The sequence below is a fragment of the Scomber scombrus genome, chromosome 16, assembly GCF_963691925.1.
Source record: "Scomber scombrus chromosome 16, fScoSco1.1, whole genome shotgun sequence".
NCBI classification, from domain to species: domain Eukaryota; kingdom Metazoa; phylum Chordata; class Actinopteri; order Scombriformes; family Scombridae; genus Scomber; species Scomber scombrus.
The window spans coordinates 14504983-14522873 of record NC_084985.1 but is presented as its reverse complement, the minus strand read 5'-3'; the positions used below and the strand labels follow the sequence as shown (position 1 = coordinate 14522873).

Genomic DNA, 17891 nt, shown 5'->3' with positions numbered 1-17891 from the left:
AACAGATTAAGTGTGAGAAGGGAAATTTATATGACAGGTGGTTTTATGTTCTAAAGAAGCCTGGAAAGATAAGAAGATCATAATTAAACGATGAAAATGACATTTATCTGAGGGTTTGGGGGGAAATACTGACATGAACGGTCACTATCTGCACCTAATGGCTTACTCAGGTGAAAGATGATGCTTTTTGGTTTATTATATGTGAAATTTGGGATATATTCATAAACACATTTAAATTTGATCATATTGAATATGCTGTATATGAACAATCTGGAATGCACGTGACTTTCTTGGAAACTCTCAACACTCTTTGTATGTAGATTAGAAGGGATAGATGTAAGACCAGAAGACAGATAAACAGATGGGCATGTAGGTACGTACAGTAGATGGTCCAAATTAATACGCAGCACAGGCTAATAATGGATTGAGAATTAGATTAAAGACTGAGAGATAAAAAGATAGGATCTAGCTTCATATGGTCTGTCTGCAAGTCCTAATTATAACTAAACGCACTGCCCACTTTCTCCCTTACTCTCTCTCTATCCCCTGTTACTAACCCCACACAATGACAATCTGAACAAAGCTTCCCTGAGGCCCCTAATCTAATAGAGCAGTCTCTTCACGACCTCCACACACACACATACACACACACACACACCAGCCAGCAGAGAGGGAAGGACAGAGTCAGGGGGAAAAGATGAGGGAGTGATGGAGAAAAAAAGACGGGTAGTCAGATAAAGGAGATAAATTGGACCCTGAGAGAGGAATGACAGAGAGAGCGCTTTTCTCTCCCAAGTGTCCACGGGCTCTTGGTGTGATGTTCATCATGAGTGAGCTCTGGTGAGACCTCATTGTTCCCTTCTTTGTGTGTGTGTGTGTCCATCTGCTGTGAGCCCCTTTAGGGCCCAGCCTATTTTATCAGGACTCTAGTCTGTATGAGGGTGCCCACTCTCTGATTCTGCAGTGGAGTTAACACTCCTGAAGCAGCGTATTGATTTTGGGGGGCTGGTATAAACAGATGAGATACAGAGAATGGTGCAGAGCTGTGTAAGACAGACAGCACAGTGTGACCTAGGATGTAAACGTATAAAGACTTAAGGAAGTTATGATTAAATCACACCACACCTGACCTCTCTGTGACCTGTTGGGGGGGAGGGGGATAACAACAACAGAGCTATATGGAATTCTCTGTGCCTATATGGCACAGAGAATTCAGCAGGCACTTTGCTACACAGGCAATACAAAACGAGAATGTAGATTATCACTATAGAATAACGATCACTAACATGCCCTTTTAAACCAAAAAGGTACATTATTATTCATTTATATTTTAGTGCAGCTTTTGTCACTGCAGGACATTCAGTTGTATGTGTTGGCATAAAGAGGATACAGTTTATACCTCTCATAGAACCTCTCCCATCGCTTTTTCTTTTTCTGGAAGCCTATTACTTGGTCAGTTCTTAAAGTATATATTTTTATTCTATAGGGTATTCTTGATTCCTTTTATTTAGGACGGTGTTTTCTGGTGGAGAAAATGAACAGAACTCAAATAGGCAAGGCATGTCTTTAGCCCCTCACTAAATTGGGATTTTTTTGTCCAGGAGCAAAGATATGGGTCACATTAGACATTTTATACGTAGCAGCCTGGCTCTCTCTACAGTAGTTAGTGTCAGCGAGTGGTCTTATATAATGCTGCCGTCCATCAGAGTGGGGCAAGAGAACTAAAGAGACAGCCTGTCTGAGACTCTAGGCTGCAGCAGTGCCAACACACACACACCAACACACACACACACACACACACACACACACACACACACACACACACACACACACACACACACACACACACACACACACACACACACACAAACACAAGCACACCGTACACACAGTGTTTCTCTATCCCCAGGGTCATGCTTTCTATCACCACATCACTTGAATATGCTCCTCCTTCTCCTGCCTTGTCCCCAATGTTCTGCCCAGATGCCTTAAACTGCCTGGACTGGGCCAAGTGCCCTGTTGAGGCCAATCAGTCTGCCTCAGACTCCTGCCTAGACCGATCAAAATCCAATAAATATCTAGTCATGGCCTGTCACAGCTAAAAATGACTGTTCAGTTTATTTTTGACTGATGCTTTGCAGAAGTCTTGCAAAATAATCGCTAATTGTTTTGAATGAATTTAATAATCATTTTCTCATTTATATATATATATTTATTTATTTTATTATTTTTTTTTTTATTATGATTACATTTTGAAAAGGGCTAACAGGCTAAAATACAGTCAAAATCAGTTACTAAATAATAGCTAAAAGACCAATATATAGTTAAAATGCAACAAAAATAGCTGTCTGTTGTTTTCCTAGAAAGCAATGATTCATCCTGAAACTTCTCTTTAATGCCACAGCATGACTGAGGATACAGACAGCAGGAGAGGAGTCTCGGTTTATTAAAGCGTGTTCAGCACAAGGGCTTGCATGTGTGAGACTGGTCCCTCCTGTGCAGCACACAGGAGACAGGGTGTTGAGTTACTGAGAGCTAGGGAATCAAAGAATATGTGAAGGCTGTGCAGCACTGAGCTCTACGTCGTTCTGCTTCAGTAAAGATTGACCCCAGCCCAAGGGTTGAGTTCGGCTGCCTTTTATCTGACATAGTACTCATTATTTTTAGTGACTAGTGATCTTTGCTAAAACTAGGGTTTTGTCATTGAAAACAATGGGTATAAAAGTATTGTGATAGTATTAAAAATATTAGCTTTTTTTAAGAAAAAGAGGGGTTGTCTTTGTTGCAATGAAATTTGGTGAGCAGCTGGACTTTGAGGCGAGGAAAATTTGACCCAGGTTTGGGATACCCATCATTTGACCTTTTTAATTATTCAGACGTGACTAAGAATTTTCTTGGGCACTTGATTAAAGGGTATGTTTGCAGAAATTGTTCTGTTTTGGTCCAGATGTGTGCTTTCCATGTGCCTTGTAGATTTCTCTGATTTTGTCTCATCTCCATAACTTTCTTCTCTTGTGTTTCTAGTGGAGCTGGATGGGGAGCATGCACAAAGAGTCCCCGGGGCAGAACAGGGAGGGGCCCCACCCCCCCAGGTCAAGCTGAAAGAACGGCAGAAGTTCTTTGAGGAGGCCTTCCAGCAAGACATGGAGCAGTATTTGTCCACTGGGTACTTACAGATCGCTGAGAGGAGAGGTGAGACGGAGAAATGGTGCAGTTAGAAGTTCGTCACAGAGATCATAGTCGTGTTCTTTGATGATATTCAGTCAGCTTGAAATTGAATGTTTCTTGTGGTTTGAGGAAAATGTTGAAGAGTTAAGGTTTAAGTAGTGGTGCCTATAACTTATTCAAGTGTGAATGCAAAGCCAATCCAGCATTCAAATGGATTAATTCCAGAGTCCTGATACCATCAGCTGAAACCTTCACACTTCAACTATATCACAAGATTGAGCCATAATAGCTTTTTGCAGCAAAGCTCTACACTCTGAGTCGCTGTCGCTAAACACACAAGGAGAGCCATTACTTTGAAAAATGCCCCAGCACCATATAAATGAGGTCTTCCACAGGGATTGTAATAGAATCCTGCTGCAGTTTACCCCATGTATTACTGCCATAAGCCTGTGCTAAAATATCTGAAGAATGTGTTAAAACGAGGGACCGGGTGAGATATGTTCCCTGCACTGAAAGATGTATTGGACTCCACTGGCCCATCGTTTGTAATGTGATTTTTGTTCTTCTTTTACTCATCTATCCTCCCGCTTTAATCCTCTGGAAATGGCTTATTAGAGAGGATTGTGAAACAGTAAGAAGGTGGGAGAGACGGAGCGCAAGGAAAGAGACTTAAAAAGAGGCAGACACTCAGTGTGGCTTCTTTTTTTTTTTTCTTTTTTTTTATCAACGCAGGGTTTTTCATTATGAACTCAAAAACAATCACCTCAGTGGTGATTGAAATACTCAGAGCAAAAATACTCATTATCCAAAGACTAGTCAGGATCTTGTGCAGCCTCCATTCATTCATGGTAAAAGACAGCAGAGATGTTTACATTTAGACTTCACACTTCAGATGATGTGATTCATAGTAAAAAGACAAACATGGGGGCTGCTTGACAAATATCCACAACAGACTAATTTCAGTCAACCACTCATAATTGCTGTAAGAATGCTTGCAATCAGTTACAGAGGAAAGCTACTGTGTGAGAGCCAAATAACACCCAGCACACTGGGGCTCATTATTCTTCATGCAGCTACAAATCCTTACAGCAGGGCGGCGCCACTGAAGATGAGGGGAGATGTCATACTGTAAGCCACTGAACCATCAAAAGCTTCATGTCTCGATGGTCTTTTACACACACACACACACACACACACACACACACACACACACACACACACACACACACACACACACACACACACACACACACACACACACACACACACACACACACACACACACACACACACACACACACTTTCACTCTCTCTCTCTCTCTCTCTCTCTCTCTCTCTCTCTCTCTCTCTCTCTCTCTCTCTCTCTCTCTCTCTCTCTCTCTCTCTGCAATCTCACTCCAGGCAAAAACAGACCTTCCCAGCAGGGGAACCTTTTAGGCAAGGTCACAGTGGGGCTAAAAGGAGAACATGTAGGAGGCAATCACATGGAAATGATGTTCTCAAAGCAGCACTTTCCGGACCAGGTCTTTCACAACATAGCCATAGCTCTGATTCAAGTGTGTGTTTGTGCACATTTGTTTATTTTTGTTCATGTGCTGGAAACACAGATATGTAATGGTAATTGCATAGCTGACAGGCGAGATATGGAAATGCACATGAGAGGAGGCTGCATACTGAGAAGTCATTAGTGAACATTAGACCGTGGTTCCTCTAAGATGTGTCACAGAAAACACCACTGCTGTCTCTACAGAGGAAAAGAGAGAATGAGGGAAATGTGTGTGCAGGAGTGATTTTTTTCTATGAGTGTACGTTTAAATATTACACAGTGTTTCCATTTATTTGTGTATATGCATTTCATGAATCCGGATATGTGTGTTTATGCATTCACAATCAGCTTACGTGTAAAGAACATTCACTCAGATAAATTGCCAAAGTTGAGGCATCTGAATATGTGACATTCGTGTGTCTGTTGATGTGTGTCTGCTGATGTTTTATGTGTGTGTTGCTATTTTAAAGACAAAGACTTTGGGGGCAGTCTCTGTGGGAAATAATTTTCCCCTTCTTTCTTTCTTTCTTCACTCTTTCTTCTGCTCTCCCTCCTTGTGCCGCCCTCCTCTGCTCTCCTCATTTCCTTGAGGTACGGTAGCCAATGGCATCTTCTCTCACTGCTGTGCGCGGACCAATCATCTCCCACCTTCCTCTTGTGCTTGTAACTCTGCCACACCCCCCTCCTCACCTTTACATCCCCACAGTGTACTAACTGGCTGTTTGTGATGCATGCAGCACATCAAGACAGTGAACGGTGGTGGGAAGGGTTGGGGGGTTGAACCCCTGCAAGGTGGTGAATCCAGGAATGTAGAAGTTGTCATAGAACATTAGCTGGTGTGTAAGCGGAGTTTACAATGATTTTGGTCAATACTGTTGATCGAACAACAAGCTAGTTTTAACACTGATTTAACTACATTCATATAGACAAAACAGACACTGATTTAGTGTGTGGATTCCCTTTTTATGGTTAAAAAGGTCAACTTTTCTATATTCCTCCATTACATGTCAAAATATCATGTGGGCTACTATAGAATCAGCTACAATATGATTACTGTTATGTTGCACATAAAGTTAAACCTCTTTCTGATTTTACTTCATGTACATTGGATGGACTGTCAGGCTTTCATTCCATTGTAGATAAATAGAATATTGTAAGGTGTTGTAGAGAAACCCGGACCTGAATTACGATTATCATTATTCTTTTCTTAAGCGTGGCTAATACACAGGAGGCTTCAGGAGGCTTGTCATTTCTGGGCCTCTGAAAATGACCTTTTCACTTAAAGGACAGGTTCACATCATCTTTTCAAAGTCTGTCTTAAAACAGTATTCACTTACCCATATGTACACTGAAAGAAATATTGTTTGCTGCAGTTGTTAATCCAGTCCACACTGTCCATGAAAGTATGCCCTCCTAATGCAAAATGAATGTAAGTGATGTAGGAAAAAAGTCCAGTCCATTCGTCGGTTGGTGTTCAGCCAAAGCTAATATGAAACTTAAACAATCTCAATTACTCATATTAAGTGAGTATCTACCAAAGTTAGAATCTTTTTCATGTGAGACTTTCAATTTTTTCCATCTCTGCCATTATCACATTCTTCAGAGCAAGCATGGACACGATTACAGCAAGCAGTAACTCTTTAAACATACTTTAAAATTGTGAACCTATCCTTTAGTGATGTTGTAGGTGTTGCCTGTCTCTTTCATACACAGCTTCCCATGCACAGGGACACCTGCCAGTCCATTACTTGTGTTAATGCTTTGGATCATAACCAAAATGTCCCTTTTACACAAGCTCACCCATTTCAAAGTCCATCCAGCTTGAATGTGCTCATTTGCTTCCGCCTTGCAAGTTATTGGACAGAAAGAAGACAGCCTGTCTTCCTGAACTCAGCCCCTTGCTGCTACCCTCTGGATGCTACAGTCTTATCTGAGGCTAATATCTTGCTGTCCCATGTTGTGTCCAGAGCCAATAGGAAGCATGTCATCTATGGAGGTGAACGTGGACATGCTGGAGCAGATGGATCTGATGGACATGTCTGATCATGAGGCCCTGGATGTGTTTCTGCACTCTGGAGGAGAGGACAACAGCGCTGCCTCTCCTGTCACAGGTAGGAAGCCACACACACACACAGGATACATGTACCTACAGCAAATATACTAAAGTCATTGAACTATAATAATGCATACAGCACTTGATTACTGCAATGGAATAACATACTACAACTAACTGATACCAAAGGATGTACTGAGGCAGGAATATGTGACTGAGAAGATTGACAAGTATAATGTTTGGGCATGATGCACCAACACCATCTGTCCACATCTGCCTGGGGAATATTTATGTAACAGTGAACAGCCCACAGCATCTAACTGACAACCAGTATTCGTCTAAAACGTAATTTGATGCCAATAAATCTCTGCTACATTTTATGACTGCCAACAACTGAACTCGACCAGACGCAATTGGATCTTGTTTATTTGCAGCTGTTAGCAGTTTGCTGAGATAGCAAATAAATAATGAATACTTGTAAATAATAGAATTGTGTAGGTTTTAAAGGGTACAATTCCCCATGGATATGAGCAGAATATGAAAGGTTTCTGGGTATGTACCTTATTTAAAACAAAGTCTGAAGTTATATATGGCTCTTCTTTCTCCCAGGTCCAGACATTGAGTCCTTCACCACAGAAATCAGTCTCCAGGTTCCCACCCAGGCTGAGCTACGCCACAAGCTTTCTTCCCTTTCGTCCACCTGCACCGACTCAGCCAGCCAGGACACGGAGGCGGGAGAGGAGGATGAGGATGAGGAAGAGGAGCAGACTGAGCAAGGAGGAGGAGGAGGAGGCGTCGGAGGATCGGTGCGTGGAAGGAGGAGAAGGCCCCCGGTGGTGGTGACACTGGATGAAGAGGAGGTGCACCCCGATACAGTGCTGGTGGACAGCCTGGACCAAGAGAACCAAACCAGTAAAGACTGTGAGAAGAGCAGGTCGGAGGTTTGAGGAGAGATGGACTGGATTTAAACACAAACACATAAACACATGGCTGCCAAATCAAAGTCGGATATATTCTCAAATTCTTTTCATTGTGAAAAAAAAAAATATGAAAGAAAATACATTTAGATTGCACTAACTGCCACATGACCTTGCCTTAAAAGATCATCGATGTGAGTTTTCAGCTCTAACTGAATCTAGTGTGATAGATCTGAGTTGCCATCAGCACTGAGTGACTTTACATGCACATCAATAGTTTATTCTAATATTCAGTTTCTGTGTTTGTGCATGTTGAGACAAGGTTGCTGACACGTAATGATCTTTGGACTGTGTTAATGTTTTGGGTCAATGATCGCTTAAAGGGTCAGTTCACCCAAATTATGAAAAAATCAGGTTTTCTCGCTACCTATTCAGATAGTTTTGGTTTTATCAGCCCAGGTTTCTTCATATCTGTCCTCAGAGTTCCTGCTACACCAGCGTTATGGAAGTTTGCAGAGTAGTTGTGAGTGCTTAAAGCGTTGAGAAGTTACATTTTAAAACTTAAACAGCAACTTGTTTTTGCAGAAGAAATGTCCTGGTTTTACTGGATAATCCACAGACATCTCTGTCAACAGTTGTAACAGAGATGACAGTATTTCTTTAATTTCTCAAAATATGGGCTAATATAATCAAAACTGCCTACATGGTTAGATACCATTGGGGGTAAGTGAGAAAGTATGTTTTTTTCATGGGTAAACTGCCTTAAACAAAGCAAATGCTTTAGCATTAGCACCAAGCATTTAGATAAATGATCTGCAAGGAGCACATGGATGAATTTGTCATTAGTTAATGGATTAGCTGAACCCCAAAAGTCTGTTGCATTATTTTAACTTGTCTGTGAGCTATTATATATATATATATATATATATATATATATATATATATATATATATATATATAGCTTCTGCAATACTGGATGTCAACAAGCATTTAGATACTTTTGTGCCATTGATTTTGATAAACGTGGCCTAATACTGGCAGTCATTTGGAAGTGGGTCATTTACCACATAGTAGCCTACTGTATAGCTGACAGACTGGTGGACTTCAGGTATCAGGATACCACTGATTTACACACACACACACACACACACACACACACACACACACACACACACACACACACACACACACACACACACACACACACACACACACACACACACACACACACACACACACACACACACACACACACACACACACACACACACACACACACACACACACAGGAGGTTAACCCTTTGCCATTCCTTTGACCAATAACACTGGTGTAAACTCCTCCTTTTGAACAAGGACCAAATCCCTGTTTGGACTGTGTGCTATGCACTGGACAACACCCCGAAGGTTTAACAGAATCCAGATCTTTTTGTACAGAAATGTTGACATTTGTGCGATGTGACAGCATTACTCCTTCCTTTCTTTTCCCCTGCCTACAATTTCTGACTCGTTGGTAATAAATGTTTCACCCCCCCACTATTGTTACATTTTCATCTAAGCATTTCAGAAGCAAGTTCAAGAATGAAATGTGAGTAGAATTTAGGGTTTGAGCATTTTAACGGTCTCCATGTGTTCACTCGATTTACAAGCCTGCCCGAGCTCTTGGCTAATAGAAAGCAGAAACAGTGAGGAATTGGATAGGTGAGTGGAGAGTACTCAGGAGAGGTTTTGAAAGAATGGAGTTTTCTTTTAAGGGAGAATATTTTAATGATGTATATATCTGTTATTGCAGTTAAATGTTTTTTAACTGAAAATAAGTAAAAGCAATACCAGTGTTACACTGAAAGTAAATGACATTTAAAGGCGAGCGTGAATGTTTTGTTATTGTGAATAGTAAACAGCCAGTGTCGATGACAGTGATTCCAGTGCACTTTAATTAAGGTTATGAAGAACTGCAGGGTCCTCCAGCAGTTAGCATGCACAATGCATGGTGTGTGAATAGAGCAATAAGATCCATGTTTAATGAGCATTAGAGCACTCGAGGTATATCTCACACCTAATACTGCAGCTTACAGTGGAGCTTGGTAATGTCATGGTAACACCTGTTTGTAATGTTTGCCGACGGACAATATTTTCTCACTGCAGTGTCTCGACATTTATACTGTTATAAAAGGGTCACTTCACCCAAATTATAGTAAACACTAACTCATTTATCTCTAGTAGTAGCAATGTAGCAATGCAGATTGTTTTTATTTAACCTGGTCTTAAAACATTTTTTTTTCGTTGCATTCAAAGTCAAAACTCTGCACACAAAGAGACACACGAGCAAGTTGGAAATAAATGACAGTGAATTGTCGGTAAGTTTTTATTAAACCTTAAGTACAAACTGCAAAAGTAAAAAACTGTCAATATAACCAACATGAGACTCTCTTTCCGAATGGAGGGAAAGGCCGAGATACGGCACTAATAAATTAAGTCACCGGAGACCCCACTGTGAGCAAGTAGTTTATACTGTAGAAAATGGAAGAAACAAACACACAAAAAAATGAACTGAAAAACAAAATAAAAATCCCATCAGAATAAAATATATTGTAAGGCCATAAAAACTTGACAACCACATTTTTTTTAATGTTGAAAACACCCGACTTGGTATTTCATTAAATAGTCCTAAAACAGTTCAGTCTTCTGCGAGGGACGACAACCAACAAACTGGATTATAGGATTTTTCCTTGACAGTCACCACTGGCAAGCTCAGTGCAACATGAGTAGCTACTACATTTTTGTTGAATTTTCAGTAATGAAAATGTAAAAACCCATTTTTTTTTTGTGAACATATCTTTTTTTTTCCCTTTTCTTTAAAAAAGTAAAGCTAAACAAACAAAACTAGGTTGGGGGGCAGTCGTGGGCTACTCAATATCTTCTTTCTTAGTGATATAAGCAGCACTTAAAATTTTTATACACGTTTACCAGAGCAACCCTGTAAGCATGAAACTCACACAGATGAAGAAAGGGAAATGTAAGGCTTTTTCTTCATCAAGCACTCTCCTCTGGAACTTTTTCTCTTCTCTTCTATTCCTTCCTTCCGTTCTCCTTAACCCCAGAAAAAGGCTCAAGTATTTAAAGAAATTTACAGGATTATGTACAAAAAGTTGATGTTTTGTTTGTGTTGGAGTTTTTCCTCTCTAACAAAAATAATAATCACTCATAATATATCTGCAAAAAGGGAAAAAATGCAAAAGCCAAAAAAACAAAAGACAATAAAAGAAAAACAAAACAAAAAACTTGGATTTGATATTTCACATTTTACACTCTTTGACTAGTGGCTCTACTTGAGATAACACATCAGTTCAACATAAGTAAAAAACACAAAATAATAATAATAATATAATATAATAATTAATGTTTACTGGTACAGATGAAACAAGAGGACTGGAAGAATGGAATGTTAACACGATTGCACATCTAGAACCAGAAAAGCCTGAAAGCCTTTCTGCCCTGTGGGGTGGGGGTCGCGCAAGCTAGCTGTTAGCAGATAGCAGACGCTAACCCCCAGATTTTAATTTGTGTTGTTATACAGTAATTATAACCAACAGCACCAATAAAATGGATCTCCTCGCTAAGTATCAGGCACAGTTTTCACTTGCTAGCGAAAGAGGAATCCCTCCATACTACCAGGAAGTGAGGTGAGCGGTGAACTTTCGCAGGTCAAGCAGCTGTAGCTCTGCCCCCTCTCACATCCACCAATGAACAGAAATATCCACAATGACAAAAAAAATTACATAGAAGACTTCTCGCAAAAAACCTAGCAAAAACAGAGCTAAAATTCAAAATAGATGTTGAAAAAACATAGCTAACCAACAATAAACCAACATTGTCTGTCTTTCAAGTTTTTACCTCGCGTCGCCAACACCCCCCCTCCCCTTTAAAAACAAAAACAATGCAGCTGCATCAAGAAATAATAAATTCAATAAATCAATAAAAATAACCCCTCTTCCTCAAACCAAGGAGAGGGGGAAACTTTGGGTAACTACTTGATGTCATTTTAATTTCAGAAAAATGGGGAGAAAAAAAAAAGGTCGCCTTTTCATTCGTCCCATGTTCACAGTTGTGTGACGCGTGATGAGAAAGGATGGGGTTCAGTCTCAGGGGCGACAGGAGGACAGGAAAGAGTGATGCAAGAAAAAGGTAACAAATGTAACCCATTTCAGTTAAGGGAAGATTGTGGGGTAGAGGTAAGAGTACAACAGGACCCATCAAGTCTTCTTGTGAACTTGTAATGCTTGTAAAGTTGTAAAGGTCGACTTAAAGAGGGGGACAGGGGGATTCTAAAATCATCCAAGAATAAAAACAAATTCTTCTTTCACACTAGTGCAAAAAAGACATCTTGCTTTTCTTTTTTTTCTTCCTTTTTTATAAACAAGCCTGTCATTCTAAGGGGGGAGGTGAATATCTTTTGGAGTGAGGGGGGGGGGGGGGGGGGGGGGGGGGGGGGGTTTTGAGGTCAGGTGAGGGGATTTTCAAAGCTAAAGAAAATGACAGATCTTAAATATGGGGTGGTGGAGGAGGGATTGATAGTGATCCTGCTTAATGTAAAAAAAAACTAAAAAACAAGGGAGTTTGGGAGGATTGGGGTGGGATATGGGCACAGCGCACAGGGTGGCGATGTAGAGGCGTCCCCTCAGGACACAGCCGCAGCCTTGGGGATGTGGCTGGAGGACAGGCGTGCCAGGGACACCTCCACGGTGGCGCGCTTTCGAGGACCTCGCTTGGCCGGCGATGCTTTGGCAGGGGTGAGGGCATGGCAGGGGTCCCCCCCCTCCTCCTCCTCCTCCTCCTCCTCCTCCTCCTCCTCCGCCTCCGCCTCCGCCTCCTCCTCCAACAACGACCGCAGCACCACCGCCGCCACTCTTTAACATGGCCCGGCCACACACCTGGTTCACCAAACTGTTGATTTGTTCCTGATTGGTGAAGAAAAAGAGAGATCAAAATTTTTACCATTTAAACAATGTCAATGTTTCATTTTTTTTTTTAAATAAATCACCCACTGCACAAACCTTTGGTTCATCAATAACTGACTCACAAAAGGAAATACTGCACTGGCACAAGAAAGTACAGAACATGAGCACAGTCATAGTGAATAATGCACTTCCTGGAGCAGTGTCAACCTGGCTGATGTCTCCCCCCTCTGGATGGAGAGAGAATTGAATCAGCAGTAATACCTGCAGCTCACCTCATCGTATCGGTACATCATCTTAAGGCCTCTGCAGGACTTGTGCTTCTCCACATAGCGCAGGGCACACTCCAGACAGAAGACCACATTGTCAGTCTCCTGAACCACCTGCACACACACACAAGCCAAGACAGAGACATTATTGTAGAAACCAGATACTCTTAGTGCTGAAGTACCAAAATGTATCCAAACTGGAACCACAGCATTTAGGAACATACTGCATGTCCTCATATCTTAAAGTAATATTGTGCTAAACTGTTCTCACCATGGACAAGTAGCAGAGATGCTGACAGATCTGACAGCGTCTCTCTGAGGACTCCAGTGCCAGCCATTTGCCGCGGGGCTTCTTGCGGCCCTCACCAGGCCCCAGGCTGCCATCATGGGTGCCGTAGCGGGCAGTGGAGTGCAGACCCGCCTTGTAAAGTTCCTGCCGTTGACGCATCTCTATGTTCCTGTTTTGCAGAGAATATCCATCAAAATTCAGACATATGCAAATGGACCAGAGAATATGAATGTTGTGCTTCAGGTGCACATTTTAAAATGATAAACAGTATTTTAAAACATTATATATGCAAATTTAATTCTGTATTTCAAAATAACAGTATTATGCTAGACAACACCAATTTTTCCTCAGATTTGTATCTGATTTACAGTGCAACATTACATCGTGATTGCTAATAAGACTGGATTTGTAGCTTCAGTGTGGTTGTAAGGTAAGTGTGTAGTGAGTGTGTTTGTGTGTGTGTGTGTGTGTGTGTGTGTGTGTGTGTGTGTGTGTGTGTGTGTGTGTGTGTGTGTGTGTGTGTGTGTGTGTGTGTGTGTGTGTGTGTGTGTGTCTACTTCACCCTACCTGAGGTCTTTGAGAAGGGCGGAGATGGTGGTGAGGAGAAGGCCATTGTCCCTCTTGGACTCAGCTGTGGCGATCTGGTACAGTAGCTTCTCCATGGAGAAGGGTTTGGCTATACGACGACATTTCAGGTCCTGCAGAAACAAACACAACACACACAAAATTACAGGTCTCATTAAATAATTTACATATTACTTTTTTAAAAACGAAAAAAAATAAATAAATAAAAATATTTTCTACAATATTTTTATAATAAGTCATTTATGAACCAATTTAGTCCCAGCCAATTTCCATGTTTACACACATCAATTATGGATAAGTGTACAAGAGTAAAGTAAGTTGAACAATTCGCTCCAACATGGCTGCTGCTGTTCTTCTGTGTGTAAGACTGGATTTCAAGCGTAACGAGGGACTGTGCACTCAGATCAATATTTCTTGGCCATTTAAAAGATTTTTTCTTCAGGCATTGTACCTCAAGAAAGTGCATTGTATGAATGTCATATTACCCTTGAGGGCAATCTTCGCTGTCGTTAGGCATGTGATGGTATTGCTGAAGGTATATGTATTTCCATCATTGTAATGCCCGTAATGACAGAAAGGAACATTTTCTTCTCTGCTATTACAGCTATAATGAGGTCTTGTGCTCCAAGTCTTACTCATGATCACTAAAAAAATCTAAATACAACCCCTGAGGAGATTTACAGCTATAATTACTCCTTAAAAGTTCAACACACTGGCTGATTAGAGAATCAAGCTTGAGTTCCAAAGATAATTTATCTATTTCACTTTCACTTATCTATGCAGTTCTCATAATCAACTATTAATAAATCAGAGTTTTATCTGCTTCTGTCCACAGGGGGCCAGTGTTGTGAGGCATTACAAAGCAGGAATGAAATAAAATTAACAGCTGTAAAATCAGTAATGCATAAGCAAAATATTAATTCCACAGAGCCCCGAAAAGCCATTTTGATTGTATATTTTATATTAAGAAAATATCTGTATCCCTTACTGCACATTATGTACCATTATTAATTCACCACAACCTGACTCATATATGCTGACCTTTGAAGCCTGATAACCCAGGTTCATCCAGTGCGGTGTGGCAAAGTGCACTGTCTCTGACACGCAGTAGCCACAGCACACTTTAGCAACAAAGGCACCGGGGAAGCAAACCACAAACTGGCCGCTCTGCTGGACTGTGCGGTGAACCTTGATGCCTTCGCGGCACAGCACCTCTGGAGAGATCTACAAGATCCAAATGGAAAGAGAGGAGACAAAAAAAGATGTTGCATTTCTGTAACTGTATATTTTTGGCTTCAGAAGGTAGTGGAAGAGAGTAATGTGATTTATGCAATGATATTTCAATTTGCAAAGCATAGTCAGAGGACACACTAACCATGATGTTCTTCTCCAACATTTCTAGTCCTGGGGTGCCATTGGCCTGAAGCAGTGTATGGACCACCTTGTCCAGCTTAGCCTTTTCCTCAGCAGGGATAGAATACCTGTAGGTGAAACACACACAGACGGAGACATGAACACGCAAGCTCTAATTTATTCGTACAAGTGTGTTTGTTGCTGTTTAAAATTGGTTCAACCAGCTAATTTAGAATACATTTAAATATTTACATCAGAATTTGTGGGACAATGCCAGCATTAGAACACACTTACCAAATGCAATCAGCACCAGTGTGTAAGTAATCAATATATGGAAGGCGATTTTGGTCTCGAGACCAGCATGAGGTAGAAAAGACCATGCCAATGTTTAGCCAGGGAATGGTCACCCCTGTGGAATTAGAAAGATTTTAAGTGAAAGAAAGAACAGAGGCCATTACTAGCAGAACATGATCCACAGGAAACATTGGAAAAGCATTTGAATAGATTTTTTTTTTCTTCTGGAATGCGACAAGTCATAGGTCAAATGCATCCAGTGTGGGCATTATTGTGATTTATGAATCTTGCCTTTACAGAGGTGAAGAGCACTTTCTACATTAAGCATATACAGTCTTTTGTGTAAAAAACTGAATTTACAAATGCACTGATGAGATCAAAAGGTGTCTTTACCAGGCACAGCACCCAGATGCCTCAGAATGGATCCAGAGTTATTGGGGAGGACAGTGAGGTTCCATCCATGTCTGAGGAAATGAGAATAGGACAGTGTCATTTCTAGGGTATACTAAGATGATATAGTCCAAAAGAAACTCCATGACATTTTCTCTTTCAGTTTGCCTGCCCAGGCTCACTGTGCAGGTAGAACATTTTGTCCAAATAAGTGAGTGAGGCATAAAGGTCTATTAAGTACTTACTTTGAAAATGGCTCTGACTTTCCTGTGGGGAAACCACTCCCATGTGTACTGGTGTCCACCTTCCCACAATGCACTGCCACGTGGCTGTCCCTCTGCTCCACAATCCTCCAGTACTCTTGCTGCAAGAGAAAAAAAAAGAAGAAAAAAAGACTGACTGATCAGTGGAAGAATGCATGAAAAAAGGTTTCAGGTGAGCGGTGCAGTCATCAGCTAACTGAACAAAGGTTGCTAAATGTGGAACAGGAAAACTATTTGTGGTGATTTTCTAATATATATATAATAGTTTACATAAGGTATGTCTAAGACAAGCTACTAGGAGCTGTTGTTGACAGTGCGGTTAACATTTATTATGAGTTGGGGTTTTTTGTCATGTTTTTTGCCTTTATTGGTGAAGACTCTGACATGAAACAAGGGGAGAGAGAGGTGGACTTGAAATGCAACAAAGGTCCCTTGCCAGACTCGAACCAGGTATGGTATATTTCACGTGCTATAATAATTCAGCTACTAGAATACTCCAGGAGTTGTTTAATTGAAATGTGAGCATACTAACCTCAACCTCAGCAGCCCCCGGTTCCTTGTTAAAGCACATGGTCATGGTGTTCCGGGCTATCCTAAAGAAGTTCGTCAAAGACACCGATTTCCCCTGCAACAAAGACACATTTAACATCATGAGTCACAGCATGCTGAAGGAGTCCAAGGGAACAAGAAACAACACCAGACCCTAATCCACATAATTATGATCTTTGGCCATGGAAAAAAGGGAATCCTCTTTCCTAACACATGTTTGAGTCAAGAAGTCAGAGTGAAAGCATATGGTCAAAAGAATGCATGTATGTGCACAGACAAATTTATCAGTTCTTTGTGTATGTATGTCTCTACAGTGTAAGGCGTCAACTCTGTGCCTCCTCTATACATTTCCCCTGGACTTGACCCTCTTCCCCCTGGACACTCCTGCTGCATAGCAGCTTTGAAGGTGACCGTAAATCTGCCGTACATCTGGAGATGTACGGTTTCTGCTGAAAGATGACCTCACGGATTCCTCGTGCTTACAGTGACAGTTTGTCTATTCTTTTTTCCTTCTTAGGTGTCCAGATGTTTTTACATAGTGACTGACCTTGTTAAAACGTTTTATACTATTGTATACAAAAGTGACAGGGTTGTAAAATAAAGCAGTTAAATAATACAGCATACAAGTGACCTAGTACTGACAAGACGTTCTTTGGGCCAGTCAGCAGCAGCACTTATCCAAGCCTTTCCTGGTGTAATTAGGGCTAATTATATCCTTGACATGCACTTTGTTCTCTTGATAGAAATAATGTAATATAACCTCCTGTTGGGGGGCCACTCTTGTGAAAAATGCATTCAAATCTGAGCTGTAGAGGAAAGTGATGGGTCATTTTTAGACAAGCCTGTCCTGTCAGGATGGTGACAGCCATTCTCTTGTCACTACCTGGAATGCGTCTTCTACTGTACAATTCCCAAGTCTTTGGATTGTACTAGGTCAGGTCTGTTGACCATATATCTGCTCTTCAGAGGGAGGTAGTGTAGAGGGATTTAGTTACCAAAGGAACTTGGAGGGGAGAGTGTGAGTGTGTGTGTGTGTGTGTGTGTGTGTGTGTGTGTGTGTGTGTGTGGGGGGGGGGGGCAAATGGGATCCAGATTTGGATGGAGTATTGTGCAGAGTGAGACAGAGCCAACACAGAATCAAAGTTATTTGTTGTTAATTAAAGAAACAATTGATACATCGGCCCTTCAGGACGTTGTGGCACAAAAGTAATGTTTAGCCTGTTTAAAGGCTGGTGTAGACTGGTTTGGCAAAGGGATTGTTCT

At 41.2% G+C, this 17891-nt stretch overlaps 2 protein-coding genes across 2 annotated transcripts in view; one reads left to right on the top strand and one right to left on the bottom strand.

Annotated features, from left to right (window-relative positions):
• LOC133996663 (dysbindin-like) overlaps positions 1-7845 on the top strand; it is a 28505-nt gene extending 20660 nt beyond the window's left edge. Inside the window, exons 2-4 of the mRNA XM_062436270.1 lie at positions 3025-3192; positions 6682-6825; positions 7377-7845. Coding sequence (XP_062292254.1) covers positions 3025-3192; positions 6682-6825; positions 7377-7714 — 650 coding nt within the window. The 3' untranslated portion in view covers positions 7715-7845. The remainder of the gene's footprint in view (positions 1-3024; positions 3193-6681; positions 6826-7376) is intronic.
• A 4314-nt stretch (positions 7846-12159) lies between these two features.
• Positions 12160-17891, bottom strand: part of jarid2b (jumonji and AT-rich interaction domain containing 2b) — a 102740-nt gene continuing 97008 nt past the window's right edge. Inside the window, exons 9-18 of the mRNA XM_062435589.1 lie at positions 16612-16704; positions 16062-16180; positions 15820-15890; positions 15427-15541; positions 15155-15260; positions 14821-15003; positions 13762-13892; positions 13177-13363; positions 12912-13019; positions 12160-12639 (exon numbers count right to left, since the gene is read on the bottom strand). Coding sequence (XP_062291573.1) covers positions 12205-12639; positions 12912-13019; positions 13177-13363; positions 13762-13892; positions 14821-15003; positions 15155-15260; positions 15427-15541; positions 15820-15890; positions 16062-16180; positions 16612-16704 — 1548 coding nt within the window. The 3' untranslated portion in view covers positions 12160-12204. The remainder of the gene's footprint in view (positions 12640-12911; positions 13020-13176; positions 13364-13761; positions 13893-14820; positions 15004-15154; positions 15261-15426; positions 15542-15819; positions 15891-16061; positions 16181-16611; positions 16705-17891) is intronic.